Consider the following 22,240-nt stretch of genomic DNA (forward strand, 5'->3'; position numbering starts at 1 on the left):
GCCACCTTGCACATGGGCAAAGACAACAGCTGCCCATTCATGAGCATTCTCTGTGGTGGCCTCCACTCTAAGGAATGGTCTACTTGAAGATGTCAGGAAAGCTCCCACTCTCCTGGATATCTGCAAACGATGCAGAACCGAATTATTCCAGCGGGCTTTTTATCCAGATAGGAGGCCTGCACTGTAAAGAAGTGGTCTCAAAGGAATGCATCAGTAAAGGGATAGAGACCACAGACTTTACTACTGTGTACTGTCTGTTGCTGTACAGATGATCCTACTGGATGTGATTTATGCCATCACCTGTCAGCAATGCCCTTCCACCCTCTACAAACTGGCCAGTCCCTTTGTCAAAGAATTAATGGACATAAGTCTGACATCAGAAACCAAAACATTCAAAGACCAGTGGGGTAACATTTTAACCTTCCAGGACATTCAGTTGCTGACCTAAAAGTAGCAGTTATTCTGCAGAGGAATTTCAAAATGAGATCAGAGAGACTGCTGAATTGCAATTGATAACAAAGTTCAAGACAATGCATCCACCTGGATTGAATTAAGATCTAGGCTTCCTGTCTCATTACGAATGCTGGTTTCCCCACACTTACTACCCCTCTGCATATCCCACCTAATCCAATCATGCCTGCTATCATCATTCATCAACTATTGTAATTTACTTGCTATTGTCATTTGGCATCTGAAATCACTTCTCTCTGGAAGATAAACGGACAGATGGACTCACAGTCTAGCTGTATCTGAAGAAGTGAGCTGTAGCTCATGAAAGCTCATACCCCAACCACAAATTTTGTTAGTCTTCTAGGTGCTACTGGACTCTTGTTCTTTTCTACTACTGGATAGTTTATCAGTTGTTTAATATGTCAGAATTGCTTATGCTGTTTTAGCATTTCTTCAACTGTATATGAAGAGACTTGCTAGTTGTAAAGCTTTGCAGAATGTGCACTTATATACTCTATCACATTGTTTATTGAAATATGCTTGAAATTGACTGTACTGACTCACCAGCTGCAATCTGCCTTGAGTCTCAGTAAGAAAAGCAGACTATAAATAACACAAATCATCACAAAGCAGACTATAAATAACACAAAAGCAGACTATAAATAACACAAATAATCATTGTCAGTATATCATATACAGTAACACAGAAAGGATTAAAGATGGTGCATATTAATTTACTATTGTTTTATTAAGAACTGAGTATCCTAAAGGAGAGAATATATAATTATTAATGGATGTAATATTACAAAAAGAGTATCCAGAAATGCACGCATCCATGCACGTTGCCAGGCGACCACGATCTTTAATTGCATTCTATGCAAATGAGCACCGCAGAGGATCCCGCCACCACAGCTGCTACGCCACAACCCGCGAATAAGCCTGGACCAATCACCTCCCTGCCCGGCGCAGGACCAATCAGATTTCACCCTCTCTCCGCGCGCCGGCACATCCTAAAGCAGCCAATCGCATTTCCTCGAGCCCGTTTTGGCCAATCGCACAAAGTCCACAGTGAAGGTTTCGCCCCCTCGAGGGCCGCTCCTCTCCGCCTCCCAAGAGCATAGATCCTGAGGAGTTAGCCGTGTTAGTCTGTAGTAGCAAAATCAAAAAGAGTCCAGTAGCACCTTTAAGACTAACCAATTTTATAATTGGTTAGTCTTAAAGGTGCTACTGGACTCTTTTTGATTTTGCCTCCCAAGAGGAATCCCCTTCTCCGCTGATTGGCCGGAGCCTCTCTTTTGGCCCCGCCTCCCCCACTTGCGTAGGGGAACCACCAAGATGCCACTCGGCGTCTCTACTGCACATGCGCAGCGGCGCGAGCCCTTTTTTAACCCTCCTCCTCCACTGACTCCGCCCCCCCGCTTTTTCCCGCTAGGTGGCCTTTGCGACGTCCGCGCTCGACGGCTCCTGGATCCCCCCTTTCCTTTGCGGTCCCCCCTTCGCTGCTCGTCAGGGCAGCTCGCTTTACGGCCCGGCGGCAATGGCGGAGGGAGAGCGGGCGGAGAGCAGCGGAAGCCCCGGGCGGCCGCCGCAGGAGGGCGAGTCGGGGTCGCTGGACCGCGCCGAGGCTCTCAAGACGCAGGCGAACGACTTCTTCAAAGGTAGAACCTGAGGCAGAGGCGGGAGGGGCGGGGCCAAGCGAGGAGGAGGGGCTTCCCCGGGAGGGGCCAATGAGGAGGGGGCGCCCCCGGAGGCAGCCAATGGGGAGGAAGAAGGGGCTTCTTGAGGGAGGGGCTTCTGTGTTGGGGCAAGGAGGGGGGGGGGGAGAAAGTTGGTCTTCTGGGCCCCAAAGGGGTGGAGGAGGAAGGGGGAGGTTGCCAGCTCCAGGTTAGGAAATTCCTGGAGATTTAGGGGGGGTACTCCCTGGGGAGAGTTTGGACGGGAGAAGGACCTCAGTGGGGTATGATGCCATACAATCCACCCTCCCAGTCATCCATTTTCTCCAGGGGAACTGTTCTCTGTGGCCGGGAGATCAGTTGCATTTCTGGGAGGTCTCCAGCCACCACCTGGAGGTTGGCAACCTGAGGAGGAGGGGTCCTGCTTGAAGAGAGGGCTTCAGTTGCTGATGAAGAAGTGTAGAATTGGGGAGAGGAGAGACCCCAGTGGAAGAGCCAGTGAGGAAGTGTCTTATTGGTGGGAAGAATGCAGCCAATGGGCAAAGGGGGCTTGCTAGGAAGGCGTAGCCTCCTGATTGCAGCGCCCTGGGAAAGGTTACCTGGGAAGAGCATGCACACCTTTCTCTGGGGGTGGGGGTTCTAAGGCAGGCAGGGCCCTCTAAAGGCTTTTCAGGCCCACCTTTAACGCTGGGGGGTCAGCAGCTTGGGGCCCTCTCACCTGCAAGTATGTGATATCTCGAGGACAGGAAGAGGACCCGTGCCCTCCAACAAACCAGGAGGGCCTGGAGGTGCAAGTCAAGGTACTTTAGTGAGCACCAAGCCAGAAGTTGGAGCCTTTGCCGGTATGCAGGCAAGGAGCAGCTGGGGGCATGCTCTCTGACCATGTGTGCTAATAGCAGGTCCCTCCAAGAAGCTACTCTAGAGGGCCCGGCCTCCTGACCCTTTGGGGCTCTGTGTTGTGACCCACCACAGCGCCTTTGCCCCATGTTGGCTGAAGATCTATGGTATAAGATCCATGATTCTGACTGCTTGGTATAAGTGATGCTCAGGGGCTTGGCTGGGTGGGAAACTCTGAATGAGCTGGAGGTCAGCTGTTGCTTTAGGGCCCCGCAGGTGCTTCCTTGACTTGTTCAGTGCGCTCAGCTAGACTCCCACCTTGGGACACGTGTCCATTCAGCCTGCAGCTAGCTCTGTGTCATCCGCACAAAATTCTGGGGAAGTGGAGAGTGCTGACTGTTTGCTGGTGTGTTATTCAAACGGATTGTAATGCCTGGCGGTGGTGTGACTATAACCTGCCTAGCTATACTTTTTCATCCTGCTCTTTCTTTAATGAACTTTGGAAACTTGCAGCGCAGTCCTAAGCAGAGTTACTCTCTTCTAAGCCCATTGGTTTCAATAGACTTAGGAGGGTGTAAAACAGTTTAGGATTGTGCTGTCAGTTTTTGCCTCCCATTTTATCCTCTCCCTTGCGAGAGAGTAGTTGGCCACTCCGTTCCCTGGCAGAGTGAGGATTTGAACCTGGGTATCTTTGGTACATGTCCAACACTCTAGGTGTGGTATACTATGCAGGCTGTCTGTCCCTGTCGCTGCAAGCGGCAGGCTTCCAGAACTTATTATGTGTCAAATCTGCTGCAATTTCTTGGTGCCTGGAGTCTTAGTGGCTGATTTCACAGAGTTCCTTTTCAGTTGCTTTCTTAAGAGGGCTAAATAAAATTGGAAACAATTGTACGCAGATCATTTGTATACCCCTTCTAAGAAGTCCAGGAAATGCCAGCTGCCTTGAAGAAGAGACTCTGACTTAGTGTCAGGGAATCTATGTTTCAAGGGTCCCGTGTTCAGTCCTTGGTGCCTCCACTTAAAAAAGGACCAGGTAACAGGTGATGAGAAAGATCTTCCTCTGTCTGAAGAATTGCTGGCAGGCAGAGTATATACTATGCTGATCTTGATAGATCAATGGCCTGTCTCTGGATAAGGCAGCGGCCTGTGTTCTTGAGCAATGCCTGATAAGTGAAGTTTTGTTGCTTTGCCGCCTTTTTCTGTGTTACGGGTTCCTTCCAAGTAGGCCCCGGGCAGCTCTGGTCCTTGGGACATATGACTCATTGGCTTACCTACCCGGGCCAGGTAGCTGAAAGATGGCCTTCAAAATCTTCTCCAGCATCACCCTTGAAAGCGAGTGTTTTCAGGTGGCTCTGGGAGGCCTTTGTGCAATTACCAGGCTTACCTTTTAGTCGTGCCCTCAGGCCATGTTACAACGAAGTCTATAATTAAAGAGTTCAGGCCTCGGACTCTCTGCTGCCTTTGGAAGCGCTGCTGTCAGCTCCCAGAGCGCTTCTGTCCTGTAATGCCTGGCAATGTTGGCTTGTGGCCCTGACTCAGGAGGGTTTACAGCCTCTTAGAAGATTGCACTTAATCCTTGATCTTATGGACTCATTATGGGGTGAGGAGAGGAATCTTGCATATACAAAAAGTGCATTTTTCTGTTCCTGAGAAGCTGCATCTGTTTCCACTTCTGTATATGATCTGAGGTGATTTGCGTCATGCTCGCATAAACAGTCGTTTCCGTCGAGCAGCCCCTTCATGCGCTCTTAGCTTCTGTCCCTCACTGATGCTACGTATGTAAACTCACAACTTGTACTTTCTGCTAATTGCTCTCGATTTGCTGCCAGGGGTCCTTGTTTAAATTCCCTGGGTGAATCAGAATTCCCACTTCATGCATAAGCGGCCATTAAAAGTACGGGAAAGAGCTGCTGTTTTGTGGCTGCCTGGCAGGAGGACGCAGCTAATTTTTTTCCTGGTCTGGTGGACCTCGAAAACCGCTTTAAAAGTAGTTTTGGAAGACTGACATGGCCTCAGAGCAAGGCTGATTCATCTGAACTGGAGGCAGAGGCGATTGCCAGAGGCCCTGCCAGGGACCTTAGGGGAGGAACTTCTCTGGGTAAGCATTAGAACACCTTCTGTTGGAGGACCTTGCGATGATTATCTTCAGGGCTTTTTTTCTAGGAAAAGAGGTGGTGGAACTTAGAAGGACCGCACAATGACGTCACTTTGGGCCAGCTGGAACAAGGGGGGAGTTTTTTAAAAGTTTAAATTGCCCTCAGCGAAAATGGTCACATGGCCAGTGGCCCCGCCCCCTGATCTCCAGACAGAGAGGAGTTTAGATTGCCCTCCGCGCCAGGTGGCGCGGAGGGCAATCTAAACACCCTTCTGTCTGGAGATCAGGGGGCGGGGCCACTGGCCATGTGACCATTTTCAAGAGGTGCCGGAACTCCGTTCCGCTGCATTCCAGCTGAAAAAGAGCCCTGCTTATCTTGTGTGAACACAGCTTCTGTTTAATTACAACTGTGGGCTATTTTCATGTGTTGATTCGCTGCTTTCGCTCCTTAATAAAAGCCCTTCTCTTCCCTCCCACCCCTAGGAAAGGACTATGAGAACGCAGTGAAGTATTACACCCAGGCTATCGAACTCAATCCCACCAACGCCATCTATTATGGCAACCGGAGCCTGGCCTATCTGCGGACGGAATGCTACGGCTACGCCTTGGCCGATGCCACCAAGGCCATCGAGTTGGACAAGAAGTACATCAAAGGCTATTACAGACGGGCCACCAGCAACATGGCTCTGGGGAAGTTCAAGGCAGCCTTGCGGGACTATGAGACGGCAAGTGGGGAAGGGCAGCAGAGAGGGGTTTTTGTTGGGAGGGGGCTGTCCCCAGGTGCTTCGTTAAATAGCAAAGAAGAAATTCACCTTTAGATCTCTCCTTGGAGAAGTGTATGCGTTAGGCTTCGCATAACGCCCCCCCCCCCCCCGCCATTAACTGTAGCTGCTGTGCATGCCACTCCCTCTTGTTTGTATAACGGATTTTTGTGCCAAGTGCGGGGCGTTTTTTTCCTTTGCACTGGGCTTTTTAGGAGGCAAACAGCAGGAGGCTCTTCGGAGCAGTTCAAGGGACTTTTGCTTTTTCTTGCACTCTCAAAACCACAATGAAATTGCGGAAGGACCCCTTAATTCAGAAGAGCAATACATGGGCTGGGAATTGTGGGGAAATTGTCATTGGTGATGTTTGTAGAGCACTGGTTGCAGTCAGAGAGAGATGAAAAGAGCACCAAGCTAGAGGATAGAACATGTTGTTTTGCAAGAAAGGAGGGTTTTTTTTGTTTATTTACTCCCCGCCTTAAAAAAAAAAATCAGAGCAACGGGCTGCAGAGTCATAGATCCAGAGGCGTTAGCCATGTTAGTATGTAGTTGCAACATAGTAAGAGTCCAGTAGCACCTTTAGGACTAACCAACTTTATTATAGCATAAGCTATTGAGAGCCACAGCTCTCTTCGTCAGATGCATCGACAGCATTAGAGAGCCGCAGCTCTCTTCGTCAGATGCGTCTGTGGTTCTCGAAAGCTGACGATGCATCTGACGAAGAGAGCTGCGGCTCTCGAAAGCTTATGCTATGATAAAGCTGGTTAGTCTTAAAGGTGCTACTGGGCTACAGAGTGCGACTTCTCAAGGGCCGTGCTTCCCTTTCCCCCTCTGCCCAGGTTGTCAAGGTGAAGCCTAACGATAAGGATGCCAAGATGAAATACCAGGAGTGCAACAAGATTGTGAAGCAGAAGGCATTTGAGCGGGCCATTGCCAGTGAGGAGCACAAGCGGTCTGTGGTCGACTCCTTGGACATAGAAAGCATGAGTGAGTGGGGGCAGGGCCTGGGCCAGGGGTGAGGTGGGGGCAGGGAATGTGCCAGGGGTGGGGGGGGGCAGGGCCTGTGCCTGTGCTGGGGGTGGGGGCAGGGCCTGTGCCTGAGACTGTGACAGGAGCTGCAAATTCAGCTTTGTGTGAGATTCTCGATTGGCTCAGATTGGCACTCTTGTAGCGCATGCACTTCAGAATAGTGCATCAAAACATCCTCTGTTTCAGGGAAGCCTTTCCATGCTGGCTTGTCTGCGAAAGGAATTGCCCTCTGTGGAACTCCTCCCTGCTGCAGAGGATCCCGGGGCTTATTCTAGGGCACGAATTCAAGCTCACAGGGCACTGGGCCTCAGTGCCACCTGCAGAAACTGAGCATGTGCTACAGAACATATTCCATGCTCCCTTGACTGCTATTGGTGCTTGGGAGTTTAAGCTGGAGTGCGCAAGACACCTTTCCGGAATATTTCCCTGATGTTGCAGATTGTTGCATTGAGGAACCCCTGTTAAGCTTCTGGGGGACCCCCCCCCTCTGGCTCTGGAACATGAGATTTGAGCCCTCTGAATCAAAAACAAAGGGGAGGGGGGTTGCATGGAGTGGTTTGGGTGCACTTGATGTCAGAGTGTTGCTGAAGCTCAGGTGTGGCTCTGATCAGACCTGGGCTGCAAGCCCCTTGTTAAGGGTCTGGTGTGAGTTTAGTAAATCATTTTTAAAAAATAGGGAATAGGAAAAATGCCCAGAAACAAGGGGCACTCGGGGAGCTGTAAATGAAGCGACAAAGCCAAGGAGGAGAGGCCTCCTGCTTCTGTGGGACATGAACCTCCCTGGGTTAAGGTGGCTGCTTCAAGCTCAGGCGGCCTTGCGTCACTTGGGGCTGCCCCCGGCATGGGCTGGGAGGCCTTGTTCGGGTGGCACCTGCGGCCCAGCGCAGCATCCTTCCCTTGCCAGGGAGCCCCGCCACCCTTGGCCCTGTGACTCGTGCCGTTACGCGCAAGCGGCTGCACCAAGGTTTCCTGCCGTGGCCAAAAATAGATCAGGATCTCAGATCATAAATAGATCCTGGCGTGGAGAGGCTTCATCAGTAAAAATAAATAGACCGGTGTTAACAATGGGGCCAGCTGCTGGAACGGGCAAGGCCTTTAATCCCAGTGTCCTGGCTGAGCAGCTAGACATTTGCAACCTGCGGCCCAGGGAAGCCATGAATTCTGTATTTAAAATTTCTGCAAACAGCTCCCCTTTGCCTCACTGCAGCCACGACATGCTCAAATAAAGCAGCAGAGAGGAGGCAGGGGAGGGAATGGCTGTGCCTCCAGGCCGGCGGTTCAAATTAACAGAAGGCAGCTGCGAGCTCTGCAGTGATGGGAACAGTGTCCTGGCAGGGCTCCCAAACTCTTTGTAAGAACAGTCCGGTCCTGTAGTTAATACAGGATTGTAGGCTATGCCATTGGGTAATGTCTGCTGATGTAGATATGCTCCTACTAGGGAGGTTCCACGTTGCTAAACATGCCGTGTTAACGAGTTATGCTTTGTTTCAGAAAGATTTCATCTCTATCCTCAGCTTTATATTTGTTTCAGATTTTCTGCTACCGTTCCCTGTTGCCTCTCTTTCACGTCTGTAGTTTGCTCAGTGAACGTCTGAGCTGTTGATTATATTGTATTTCCCTTGCACCTTGAGTCTCAGTGAGAAAGGCCAGGCTATAAATAAATTAATAATGATAAATAATACAATAATAATATGTGCTGTCTCCCCCAAGAAAAGATTTGTCCATTCTATTTTAGTAGACTTCTGTTCTGGGATGCCGTGGGAGTTATCGGGGTTTGGTAATAGGAGACAAACTCCCCTAAAAGCCTGCTTGTTTGATGCGGTGCCTGCCCCAAAACTTGCAACCATTGTGTTGTCACAGGGCGTGTTCTCAGTTCAGATAAATTAACGACGAGGCCCTTTTGATGTGGGTGAGTTGATTTGGATCGTACTTCTCAAAGGCGCTTGGAAAGTTCAGTAGATCACTGCAGGGAAGATTCCTTTTCCTTCTTTGTATTGGAGTAGAAGGGCGAGGCTCATTTATTTGAGGAGGAAGGGCTTGAGCCTCGGTCTCTCTTTTTAAAAAGATTTCATTTAAAAAAGAAATATGAAAATAAGTGCGTAATAAAAGATTATATAGGTACTAGATTGGAAATTGTTGAGACTTATACACTCCTATATAAACAATATATGTAGAATAGTTTTGAGAGTTAAACAAATGGTACATTGAAACTTACATTGACCTAGTAAACAAAAACATTCTAAGTTTATCATACCTAACCCAGATGCATCATAATTCTCCTTCCCTCTTCTTGGTTAGTTTTAGTTATGCAAACTTCTATATCAGTTAATTTCTGCCTAAGTAATCAAAGAAGTCCTTCCATTTCCCCCAAAATCCAGCCATCGGTCTGTTACGTAGATAGGTAGTCAGTTTAGCCATTGATGCGTATTCATAAATCTTATCTCTCCACTCTAACACATCAGGACAGATAATCTGTTTTCCATTTTGCTGCTTATAATACCCTTGCTGCCGTCACCATGTAAATGGAAAAGATCTCCCTGTTCTTTTCTCACATTAATTGGTAGGATATTTAAGAGCATACTTTTTGGATGTAATCCGACCTCGGTCTCATCCTCTCCTGAAGTCAATGGAAAGAGGGCATTAATGTGCTCAACTCTCCTCGGAAATGCAAAGGCCGGGACTGGCGAGGGACCACCTTCCTTCCTGCTGTGGTCATCACCTGTCTAGTGAAAAAAAGAAAAACCGCCGTAACAGTCAAACTGCTTGCAATCTTTTCTCTCGGCTCCACTTTTTAAACAAACCAATAGAATATAATTCTTTTAATCAGTCCAGTAATTCGAGTTCAAGTTAGCCTTTATTGGCATATAGCAGCAATTCAAGTTATCCACTTGCAAGAGTCCAGTAATTTATTTTTCATATAGGAGAAATTCATCATTCCAAAAATAAATTAATAGAATTGTATCTACTTAAGGATTATAATACGGGTGATCCTCTTATGACTGCGTATCTGGAAGAGTGTTGTTACCCAACTTGCATATGAAGAGGCATTTGACAAGTGGCTATATATTCTATTGGTTTGTTTAAAAAGTGGAACCGAGAGTAAAGAGTGCAAGCAGTTAGATTGTTACGGTGGTGTTTTTCTTTTTTGTCACTACGGTGTTTGGCCGTAACTCTCCCTCTTTGGTCATTACCTGGGCAGCTGTTTGCCTGTCAAATGGTGGGACCTTAGAACGGAGGCTGGCTTCGCCTCTGTCAGATGTATGCTGCTTGTTGAGCCCGCCCACCACTGAGGGTAGATTGGCCATTTAACTTTCTGGGGAAGCTCTTGGTGGTGCTTTGCAAAAGAGAGCTGAGCCGAGCCTCATCGGTCCTGGCACTGCCACGGGAGCCGATGAACTTGGCGTGCTCCTGGGCCTCAATCCACCCTTGCCTAATGTTAAACCTCCTCTTCCTCTTCCTGCTCTTTGCAGCCATTGAAGACGAGTACAGCGGCCCGAAGCTGGAGGACGGGAAGGTGACGCTTGCATTCATGAAGGAGTTGATGCAGTGGTACAAGGACCAGAAGAAGCTGCATAGGAAATGTGCCTATCAGGTAACCCTCCCCAAGCCCTGCGAACGGCCCTCAGAGCTACAGCAGTAGAGTGGGGCAAGGAGTCGACGCAGAATCAGTGCCGCCTTAGCCTGCCTGTCTCACCTGCGCTGCAGACAGGGCTAAGGACACAAATCGACTCCCGGGCTGTGATCTAAAATTGGCCGAGGCCTTTGGAGCTGTCTTAAATAATTTAAGCAAAAGGCAGCTAATGTTGCGTCTGATCTGTAATTAAAGTTGCATCTGATGGAGATTGCATATCCCAGCAGCGCGGTCAGGGCCGAGAGCCATGGGAGCAGAGAAGGATCTCTGGAGGTTTCCTGCCCCTGGGGACCTGCACCTTGGGACCTCCATGGTTTCTAAGCTATAAAGCACAATTCGAACCTGTCTGTCTGTCTTTTGGGACTTCTTTTCTTTCTTATGATCTGAGATCACGAATACTATAAATTTTTCTTTTAAAACGTTACTGAAATAGAGGCTTGTAAATGCCTTCGAGAATCTTAAGTTGATCCAACTGCTAGAATTTCTGCTGGTTTTCTGTGTTTAATTCCCCCCCCCCACTCTAATTTCTCGCAGATCTTGGTGCAGGTGAAAGAGGTGCTATCGAAACTCCCTACCTTAGTAGAAACTACATTAAAAGAGGTACACTTCTCTCTTTGTGCTCAGCCTTTGAGTTTGGGGATGAGGCAGGTGGGGCACTCCCTTCCCATCTCTCCCCGAACGTGGCTTGTGTTTTAAAGGTGTTTGCCTGCACCATAGAACCGAAGTCTTCCTAAGGTGTGAAAATGGCAAACTTCAGGTCTTCCTGTTCTTTCTCTTCTGTCTGGTGCCAAGTGGTGCCCCCCTCCCCCCACAAAAGCGCATACTTTATGGTGACCCACTGCTTTTTCCATGAGCCGTGTCAGCAGCACGAGCTTGCCTGTTCAGTGTATCTTTTAACCGTCATGGTTTCTCAGCAACACTCAGGATGCAAATTTTATGAGCAAGGGAAGGCTCCCTCTCTGCATGCACGTGAATGTATAATGCAGACTTTATCCCGCCAGCCAGCCAGACTCACAGCTCTGCGTTGTCTTCTCTGACTGGCCGCAGCCCTCCAGAGTCTCTTCCAGAGAGAGGTCTTTCCAGGTGCCTTTAACTGGAGATGCTGCGTGGTGATACCAAGACGTTCTGCATGCAAAGCTGGTGCTCTGTCTTGGAGCTGTTACTTTGGCCCCTTTTTAGCACCCTCTCGGAAGAAACCGTTCCCTGGGGGAACTGCCACAACTGTTAAAGTGGCAGCTGTTAAAGTTGCTTCTGTCCTCTTGCCCCCTCTCCAGTATCCCAGATGTGCAGCTTTCTGGGTGATTCTGAGCCTTCGCCTGTTGTCCGGCCCCTTTCCCTGCGTTTCTGGGGGGAGTATTAAGTGTCAGTGGCATAGCGTTTTGCCTTCCCCTTCCTCAGTCTCTTTCTGCCATCTGTCTCTCTTCTGCTCCTTCTTCGTTCCAGACAGAGAAAGTAACTGTATGCGGAGACACTCACGGCCAGTACTACGATCTCCTGAACATATTTGAGTTGAACGGGCTGCCGTCGGACACAAATCCATACGTATCCTTTCTCAGCGCATCATTTTAGGGTGCTGTGGCCTCTGTTGCTCTGTCTCTTGGATGGAAGGGGAATTCCGATAAGCCCCTTTTAAGGGGAAAAGGAGGTGGCCCTGGGACAGAAAGAGCAGCTGTGGCTGATGTATTGATGGATCCGCTCCCAAGGTACATCATTTGCTCCCTTTGCCTTGAAGCTCGGGCCCAGGAGGCCGGCTAGCTGAGGCCAGAGGCAAGGAACTGGGGGTCTCCCGTGTGGGCAGCGGTTGGCTCTTGTTTGTCTGAGTGAAGTGGGCAAGATGAAGAAATTCCATTCCTGGTGGTCCGAAGTTGCACTCAGAACCTCATGGTTGGCTGAGCCCTGGTGTTAACTTGACAGGCCACGACCCCGAGGAACAGCACCTCGATACATACAATCTTTCCTTTTTAAAAACAACTGAAATTTCAGGTTATTACAGGGGGTGGGGACTCTCTCCGGTCATGCCGAATAGCAGCAGTCCAGCCTGCCTCTTTTTTCCTGAGCCCAGACATCCCTTCTGCAGATATTTAACGGGGACTTTGTGGACCGTGGCTCCTTCTCCGTGGAAGTAATATTAACGCTCTTTGGTTTTAAGCTGCTATATCCGGACCATTTCCACCTACTGCGTGGTAAGTGCCCCCTTCCCTGAACAGCCTGAAGGATCTCGGGATCAGTGAACTGTTGCAATAGTCCTTAAGCATTCCCCCCACAATTCCCTTCCCAGGTGGGCTTCAAAGCAAGGAGTGGGGAGGAGGAAGGAGGCAGGCCAGGAAAGGAAAGGAAGCAAGGCGTGGGGAGGGTAGATGGCAAACTTTTATTTTATTTATTGATGTTATTTATAGTCCGCCTTCCTCACTGAGACTCAAGGTGGATTACACAGTGTGAGGTTAGTAGAGTCAGTATCAAGGACGTTTCAAGGAGTCAGTATCAAGGACAATGCCATAGGGCAAATAAATACACGTTTACAAAGACACAGCGTTAGCAGGAATCCCATACAGAGTTGAAAACATGCTGAAACAGAACATAAACAATTCTAGGACTGACACTAGACCACGTGAAGCACAGGTAGCTCATAGGAACACATATTTAAAGCAACAGATAGTACGTAAGGCAACATAGTGGTGAAGTCTATGGTCCCTAACTCATTAGTGAAGTATCTGAGACCCCCCCCCCTCCCTACAATGCAAAAGCCTTTTTGAATAATTCTTGTTTTGCATTGTTTGTGGGAAGCTAGGAGAGTAGCGGCTCTGCTGACCTCCTCAGGCAGGCCGTTCCATCAGGTAGGGGCCACCACAGAGAAAGCCCATGTACGGGCTGCTGTTGATTTCGCCCATGTGCAGGGTAGCACCTGCAGGAGACCCTGTTAGGATGAGCAAAGCTGCCGTGGAGGAACATAGGGAGGGAGGCGGTCCCATAGGTATGCTGGACCAAGGCCGTGAAGAGCTTTGTACCAATACCTTGAACTGAGCAATAACCAATACCTTGTACGTGGCTTTCCTGCCGCATCAGCGGCCAAATGGCTGAGGCATGCTCTGTCGAGCTCTGTATTTCTCAGTGCTAAACGGGCGAAAGAAAAGAGAGACTGGTTCTCGTCAACCAATGATGAGATTCCTGCATTTTACGTTGGGAAGGAAGGCAGTCGCGTGGGTTTACTTTGCGAGTGGGTCCTGCAGAGCAGAATAGCTTTAGAAGCTGCCCCCTTTAAAGAAGTTTGAGCACCGCTGTGCTCACGGTCGGGCTCAATGTGGAGCACGTTTTGGCATGTTTTCCTCTTACTGCTTGGGAGCCAAGTGCTGGCACAGTTCAGGGACATGTCCCCCCAAGGCAGCTGCGTCACACAGCCTAGAAACGTGGGGCTCCTCTGTGCTTTTGCAAGGGACATGGGCATGTGTTCAGTGGCACCCCTGAAAATGTTTCTCCTGCCCGTGTCTTCCTTCCTGCCCTCCAGGGAACCATGAAACAGACAATATGAATCAGATCTACGGGTTCGAGGGGGAAGTCAAAGCCAAATATACAGCCCAGATGTTCGAGCTGTTCAGCGAGGTGTTTGAGTGGCTTCCTCTAGCCCAGTGCATCAACGGCAAAATATTGGTAAGGGCGTGGCATTTGGGGAGGACGGGAACGAGTGAGCTAGCTGCGGACATACGCACACGTGGGGGTTTTGCCCTGGGTGACCCTCTCCTGTGCTCTTTCCCTTCCCAACAGATAATGCACGGAGGGCTCTTCAGCGAAGACGGGGTGACGCTAGATGATATCAGGAAGATTGAAAGGAATCGGCAGCCTCCAGATTCAGGTGTGTGTATGGGAGGTGGGGGGGGGGGCTTCCAGAGCTGCTGGCTGGGTGCGGGTTGGCAGGGTGTGTTCCCAGTAGGGCTGTGCTGCTGTACCGGGAGCACAGCGAGGTGACTGGGGAATCTTGTCCCAGTTTTGTATGTTAAATATCTGTGTGTCGAAGACGGAGGAACGGAGCCTGTAGAAAAAAGCGCACGCTGGTGTGGGCAGGAGGCCTGGATGTTAACGCTGAACATTTAAGCCTCTTGAAAGCAGGATGCCAATATTAAGGGGAGGGGCAGGGGGTGTACACAGCACCAGCCCCCTTCCCCTTTTCAGATAACATTTCTCCTTCCATTGGCAGGGCCGATGTGCGACTTACTCTGGTCGGATCCTCAGCCCCAGGTGCGTCTTGTTGCAGTGTCCTGCCTGCTAAAAAAGTTTTGGGTCAGCTGCTTGGTGTTAGTTGTATTCTGGGCACTCCCTTCCTTACTTCCTTCCTTCCCTCCTTTGGCACATATACTTTCCTAAGACAGATTTTTTTTTAATTCTAAGACTGCTGTAGCTCACCTCTTGACCGTAAAAATCTGACTGTCCCTGGAGGAAACGTCCACTCCCAACCCACCTGTGTAATCTCGGCCATACTGCGTTGTCATCAGAACAGACACTCAATAAGAAATCACTTACATGGGAAAATAGTTCCCAGTTGACTCTTGCAGATTAGCTTGACCACATCCTGATGTGGATCGCCAAAATACAAACTCGGGTGCCAGTGTGCTCGTATCCTTGGGAGTTTTTTTAGGGGGAGATGCAGGCAGGAACCCGCGAGGTTGCTTCTTACGTTCAGCCCGGAAGTCCCGTGTCTCTTCCCGCTTTCCCACCCAATAGTCCTTCAAGAGAGGGATGCTGGCGCTGAAAATGCCGCCGGAGTCAAGGCTGTCGTATACAAGGACAAGGCAAGCCGATTCCTGTCCCAAATGCTGATAACACAGACAGTCTTTGACAAGAAGTTGTGCTCCTCCTTTTCCTCATCCAGAACGGCCGGTCTGTCAGCAAGCGTGGCGTGAGCTGCCAGTTCGGGCCGGATGTCACCAAAAGCTTCCTGGAGCGTAACCAGTTAGACTACATCATCCGCAGCCACGAGGTCAAACCGGAGGGGTATGAGGTGGCCCACGACGGCAAGTGCATCACCGTCTTCTCAGCCCCCAACTACTGGTGAGCGCATGTGCTCTGCAAGGTTGTGTCCCGCCTGGGTGTTGAGAGCTGACCAGGGAAGGAGGGCCTGGAGCTCTGCTTTGGAAAAGGCCTGTTTCATCCAAGAGGGCTGACCAGTACGGTTGGAGATGGCGGTTGGTGTCTCTTTTTAGTTTCTGGTCATTCCTGGGCGGACGTGGCCACGCTAAGGGGGCTCTTTCCCTGGCAGTGTCTACTTGGAGTCTAGGTATAGTTCCACTTGTGAACAAACTCTCCTCTGTGCACACACGTACAAATTCCTTTCATGTGGAAAACTATCCTATCGAAGGAAAAGGTGAGGCTTAGACCTCCAGCCTAACGTGCTAGTTCTCTCCGTGCAGGGAACGTAGGCCTTCGTTTGTGTACTTTGGAGGGGTACAGGCCAGGTGCAGGTTTTCTGCCTTCTACGGGGCCTCGTCTGAAAGATGTCTCCTCCCTCCAGAATCTCACAGAATTCTTGTTTGTGTCTGGCAGCTGCTAGTCAGAGACTGTTGTTGGTGTAAACGGCCTTCCCATTCTTGAAAACGACGGCTTTGACACACTGTAAGGAATGCATGGGATTCTCACACCAACATTTATTTCAAAAGCGGGGGGGGCTGTGACCTCTCACCCGTGGATCGACCACGAGACCAGGAGGGAGGGCACAGTGAAGTGGGAGAACAGGCGTTGGGTGGCCCAGTGGCAAACTTGAAAACTCTAAATAGGTTCAGTGTCAAAAGATGAGAATCTCACATCCGTAATGTTGGAGGAGGAGGCAGAAAGATAGCAGGGGTTACTCTGAGAGCGAGTCCTAAAAAGTGGAGATCAGTTTGCGAACTCAGCAACCCTATTTATGCCGTTCGTCCCAAGACCCCTTCTTGTGGTTTGCCTCCCTGCTCCTCCTCCGTGCTTGAGAAACGCTCTAACCACCTCTTTCCTTCCTCTTTGGAATTCTCTTTCCAGCGATCAGATGGGCAATAAAGGTTCCTACATCCACTTGAAAGGCTCAGACTTGCGGCCAGAATTTCACCAGTTCACAGCAGTGGTGAGTTGGTTATCCCCACGGGCATGAGTGGTCCCCTGAGTGCCCCCCCCACCCTGCATTGCTGCAGCTTCCCCTCTCTCTGCTACTGCCTTCCCACCTGGGCAAGGTGGTCATTGAAGATCAGGTGCCTTTATGGACCAGGTGTCTCCTTCTTTCACAGCCTCATCCAAATGTCAAGCCAATGATGTATGCCAATTCGCTGCTACAGTTGGGGATGATGTAAGCTGCCCTTCGCCTCCCTTCAGCACGGACCGCCCGACTGGGACCCCCTCCCCCTCTCCCCACATCTTCTCCTTCCTGCCTGGAGACCGACCTGCTAGGCAAACGACTTTTTTGGTTTTATTTTTTGGGGGTTTTTTTAATGATTTCTTCCAACATCAGCCTTCACTATAAAGCAGGGGTTGTTTTTGGCAGGGGACTTGCGGGAAGGGAGGGGGAGGATAAGCCCGAGCATCTTCTAGGGGGGAGGGTTTGCTAAGGATTGCATAAGTAACGCATCCCTGACCCTCTCTTTTACGTGCTGACATCGCACAGATGAGAAGAAAGGCAGCCAGAGTGTTAGAAATGACTGATTTTTTTTAATATATTGGAAGATTGTATTTATTCCCTGTGTTCTCAGACTCCCCCCCCCCCGCTCCCCCCTTCTTTCTTCCTCAGTCTCCTTCCAATTTGGTTAGACTCTCCCTCCCGCGTGTGCAGTCTAGGGGGAAGGGAGGGCGAAGGGAAGGGGCTTCTGTCAGCTGACGTGATGCCTCTTGCCTCCGTTCCCTCCCGGATGCCATTTTCTGGGTGCTGCAAAGTGTGGTGGTGTTTGGGGTGCCAAAGCTCCACACACCTGTGTCCCAAATACTCTGTGCCCCTTTGTCACAGCAAACAAAGGGGGTTGTACTGGCAGAGAAAGAAGGTTGGCGGGGGGGGGCAGGCCCCAGTGGGCAGCTCGTGTCAAGGGAAGCCCACGTCTTTTCCCCCAAGGAGCTTTGCTCATGTGCAGCAAAGCTTTGTGGGGGGTAGGGTCTGTTGGCAGCAAGGAAGGGAAGACTCTTGGGCCTCTGGACTTCAACTTAGGTGGCCTGCCGGCTCTTTCCCCTCTGATACATGTTTACTGTCCACCCCACCCCCCCTTAGGTGACCAAGCCTGAAAGTTCCAGGCTGGTATGGTAATCTGTCCTGGGGTGGGTCAGGGAAGCTGTGGGAAACATGGCTACGAATCTCTCCTCCCCCCCACCCCACCACACCCCATCTGTGCAGGGGAAGTCTGGGTGAACAGGAGGCAATTAGTCCATGGGCTTGCTTTTACTCATTCCTGGCCAACAGCTCTTTCTTTCACCAGCAGTTGGTCAACTTGTAATAGTGGATAGATCCAAGCTCTTCTTCCACTGGAGAGCGTGCATGGGGGGGCGGGTGCTCAGGTGGTGGAGTGAGGAAAAACACAGGGCCGTTCTTTGGCTTTTAGGACCTCATCATTCCAGCCTGGAAGAGTGTGTGTGGGGGGGGGGGAGTGCTTTGAGGGATCTTTGCTGCAGAATTCAGAATTTGAGGTGCTCTGGGAAGAAAAAACTATTTCTGCAAGCTGTCTTGGGAGGGCAACAATTTGGGTGCAGGATTTGCTTCTGTGAGTGTCTTGTGGGGAGGATCGTATGCCGTGGTCTTCAAACCATACTGCTCTTGATAGGGAGAGAATGACTTTCTAGATCCTCCCCCAGCCCTCTTACAGCAGAAATTGAGGGGGGGGAGGGGTCCCCCAGTTTTGAGGGGCTGCAGAACCAGGCAGTACAACTGTTGCAGCTTTTAAAGGCCCCCCCCCTTACTTCTCTTTGTGCCCTCCCCAAACCTTCGGACCGCCTGTTCTCACTCCTGCTCTGGCAAGGAATATTCATTTCAGCTTTTCCAAACCGAAATGATATTTCTTCTCTTTAGCCAGAAAAGAAAAACCAGCAGATTCCTGCCCCCCCCCAGCACTTTGGATGTTTCCCCACTGCTGACCATGGAGGTTTTTTATACATCCAGGATTCCCTTCCTGTTCACCCTCCCCCATTACTGAGCTATTTTACTGTCTGTAATTAAAAGATGTTAAAATAAAGTAACTATTGAAAGACCCGCGGCCTGGACCGTAGTCTGCCTTCCAGCCTGTTACGTCTTCACGCTTCACGGACACAGGAGGCCGATTTTTATGTCCCTCTTCTTTATTTCTGTTGTCAATTCATCGGGTGTAGGAGGACAGGGGACGTTTTTCTTCCTTTCCTCCAAAAGGTCTTGGGAATGGAGGGAAGAGTTGGGGAATTTTCAGCACCTCAACGTAATTCAGCTGCTTCTTCCTCCACCAGCCTGACAGACAACAAAAACTGGGGAGAGGGCCGCATAAGGCAAAAAGAAGAGGGGAGAAATAGCAAGAGTTGCAAGCTTTTTTATGCCTAGCCTCTGCGTCTCTTAATTACAGCAGGATCTGCAGCTATCAGGCAGGCAAGCTCCCCCAAGCTGAACAGGAGCCTTTGTCTGATGGCATCGGAGGGCCAAGCTTACCTTAAGAGCACAGGAAAAGGGTAGGCTGGGTTTGCACACGCAGGCTTCCCTGTGGGTGTTTGCAGTACCTTTGCCAAGGAGGCAGCCTCCTGCCTCCTTTACCAGCTGCATTCTCTTCCCAACTGTTTTTTTCCAGCCAGCCTCGCCTCCCCCCCAACCCCCCCCATGTAAACTTTGGCTCGCCAAGGCCGCTCCTCAACCTTTTCTAAAAAGGCATTTTGCATATCCGATTTTTGGATGTAGGAAAGAATGCATGGGTGGGTTTTATCCCTGTTGGCCACGTCTCTCTTGCGCACAGACAGCTCAGCCCTTTTTAATGTTATGAGTGACTCTGAGCATGTGCAAAGTACCCTTCCCTGACCAGTAGGGAGCCGCCAGGGGCCCTTCCCCTCTGGCCTCTGAGCGTTTTCTGCCTAGCGGGTTGTGCTTCCAGGCAACCTTTCAGCTGCCCTTCCGTGCTGCCTGCGGGTGAGCTGTGAATTAATTGTGGGGGAGGCAGGAGACCTGAGAGAGGCCCCGGCCCTTTTGTTCAATCTGGGGGGAGGCTTCCCTTTTCCCAGCCACAAAGTCTATTTACTTTTGCCCACCCCTTTCTCTGAGGAGACAAAGGAGGCTTTGTGTGGGCCTGGTGAGGCCGGAGTAGAGGTGTCAGTGGGGTCGCCTCTGTTTATGCCTTAAGTGGGGGCAACGCATCCCTCCCTCCCTCCAAATAAGCTCGGCTCCAATAGACGGCCATTTCCTCCTGCAGTCCTGACCCACCTCCCAGAAGGATGCAGACCCAAGGCGGGGGCAGGGGGGGGCATAAGTTTGTGCATGTGGCATTGTCTTTTCCTGCATTCCCTAAGATGGTTCTTCTTTTAAAAGTGCTCCACAGTACAAGTTGGTAGCCTTCTCAGAGCATGGGGGGAATTCTGCTTTTACTGCCGATTGCTTAAATGGCTGTGTCCTGCTGCGCAGTTTGCTCTTTGCTTCTTTTTTTCCTCATGAGAGAAAGGCACTCCGTACATGCTCATAGGTGTGAGATTAAAAGGGTAATTTGGTGGCCTCTCTCCATCCATTCCAGATTTCTGGCTTGACAGGGTCTGCAAATGTTTGGTTACTTAACCTGACCCCAAGCAGCATCACACACTGAAACGTAGCAAAGAGTCCAGTAGCACCTTTAAGACTAACCACTTTATTGTAGCATAAGATTTCGAGAACTGCCCTAAATATTTCTTCCTCAAGAAAATGCTTGGTTCTCAGGATGGCAGACTGAGAATTGAACTCCAGCATCTAGTTTTTAATATATTTAATGCATGAGAAGGTTGGAAAGATAGGCACCAATTCACTTTCTCTCTGTGAGATATTCTCATGTGAGCCCCGGCAAGCACTTCCCTCATGTGAACTAGAAAACAGAAACATGTCATTACAAAAAAAGGCATTCACACCCAAAACTGTTGAGCACCTTTGACCTCCAGTGGCTGCCTCCTGTGAACGGTCAGGAATAAAAGGAGAGCGACACATACCGTCAGGAATAAAAGGAGAATGATGCACACAAAGTATTACTAGGTTTACATTTGCATTGTAGACCAATTTAAAAGCAGAAAGAATCCTTGGGGGAGAAAATCAGGGGGAGAAGGACCACACATGACCAAGGGCCTGGCTTGTGACAGCCCACTTAAGACAATTTGGAAATGTTTGTTTTAAGATGCATGAAATTGTATATAGTAAAGAGTCCAGTAGCACCTTTAAGCTTAACCAACTTTATCATAGCATAAGCTTTCGAGAACCACAGCTCTCTTTGTCAGCTGCAGAACTGTGGTTCTCGAAAGCTTATGCTACGATAAAGTTGGTTAGTCTTAAAGGTGCTATTGGACTCTTTACTATTTTGCAACTACAGCCTAACATGGCTAACTCCTCTGGATCTACGAAACTGTATATGTGCATTGAAGGACGGAACGCATTTCAACTTCATACTCCACCTGGAATAATCCTTTTTGTCCTGATGAAAATGCCCGGAGTGGCCCATTCTCTGCACTGCAGGGGTTTTTCTTTCAGTTCTCAAGTGGTTTATCAGTCTGGTGGGAGTATCAACCTGCTGGAGATAGCATGGCCTAGGAAAAAATGTTAAACAAGCTTGTGGGGCATGAAGAGCAGCTGAGAGGGGCACAGGCCCATAACTGACTGTGGGCCTGCCTTGGAGGGCTCCACGTTAGATGCTGGCTCTTCCTGTTTTTCAGTGCCCTAGCTGAAAACTTTGCCCATCCCTACAGTGAGGGGCTGCCGCTCAGTTGCAAGAAATTTGGATAGCATGCAGAAGGACTCAATCCCAGTTAAAGGATCAAGTGTTAGGTGAAATGAAAGGCCCCTACCTGAAGATCTGGGGAAACAAACACAAGAGTAAAAATACCAAATAACAATAACACAAAAGACCAATGAAAATATATTCCTATGCGTATAAAGCAAGACTACTCCACAAAGTCAAAATGTATCAACCACAATATATGAAGTCATATGAACAGTAATTGTCAAACAAAAAAGCGACCAACAGATGAATAAAGCAATATAGTCGGTACAGCCAAGTTACAATGCAGGAGACATCCAACAGGTAAGCTCCCCCACCATCATACGAACAGATAAGTGCTGTGCAGGTCACGCTGAATTCATAGGAGTGGCTTCTAGGTCATAGTCCCGCTTGCTGCGGCGGAACAGCCAAGGGCCTTGTCACCTCCCCAGAGTCACAGATGGGGCTTGAGCTTCGCAAAGGTACAACCGGCTGTTGGGAAAGGTGCCGGCCTTACCGTCGGTGGCCAGCAGAGGGAGCCTGCGCCCTGTCTCCACCTGCACGCGTGAGAAATCCGCCCCGTAATGATGGCAGAGCGTTCACACGCTGTTATAAGCCCAGTAAAAGAGCTGCGGTGGGAGAGACAGAGAAGGGGGCGCCTTCCGTTGAGGCCGCAATAAAGAGAGCTCTCGGGGTACCGTGAAGTGCATTTTGTCCTAGCTTTTGGGGACGGCAGCCTGCTTGAGCAAGGGCTCAGTCAAGTTACCTTCTTTACATGCAGCTGAAACGCAGAGATTTTTCAAAACTTCATTTATACCCCACTTTTTTCTCCCAAAGTGGTTTACACCATTCTCCTCCCTTACATTTATCCTCACAACAGCCCTGTGAGGTAGGTTAGG

General features: G+C 49.8%; 1 protein-coding gene across 1 annotated transcript; it reads left to right on the forward strand.

Moving 5' to 3' along the window:
- Positions 1-1,911: 1,911 nt before the first annotated feature.
- On the forward strand, positions 1,912-18,646 carry PPP5C (protein phosphatase 5 catalytic subunit). Its single transcript, XM_054999794.1, has 13 exons — positions 1,912-2,108; positions 5,539-5,780; positions 6,656-6,803; positions 10,316-10,437; positions 11,011-11,076; positions 11,920-12,018; positions 12,554-12,659; positions 13,979-14,121; positions 14,236-14,323; positions 14,666-14,706; positions 15,338-15,516; positions 16,477-16,558; positions 16,719-18,646. Exons 1-13 carry the CDS (start codon positions 1,988-1,990, stop codon positions 16,779-16,781), a joined length of 1,500 nt encoding a protein of 499 aa, XP_054855769.1. The 5' UTR covers positions 1,912-1,987; the 3' UTR covers positions 16,782-18,646.
- Positions 18,647-22,240: the final 3,594 nt, after the last annotated feature.

The sequence above is a fragment of the Eublepharis macularius genome, chromosome 15 (genome assembly GCF_028583425.1).
Source record: "Eublepharis macularius isolate TG4126 chromosome 15, MPM_Emac_v1.0, whole genome shotgun sequence".
Classification (NCBI taxonomy): Eukaryota; Metazoa; Chordata; class Lepidosauria; order Squamata; family Eublepharidae; genus Eublepharis; species Eublepharis macularius.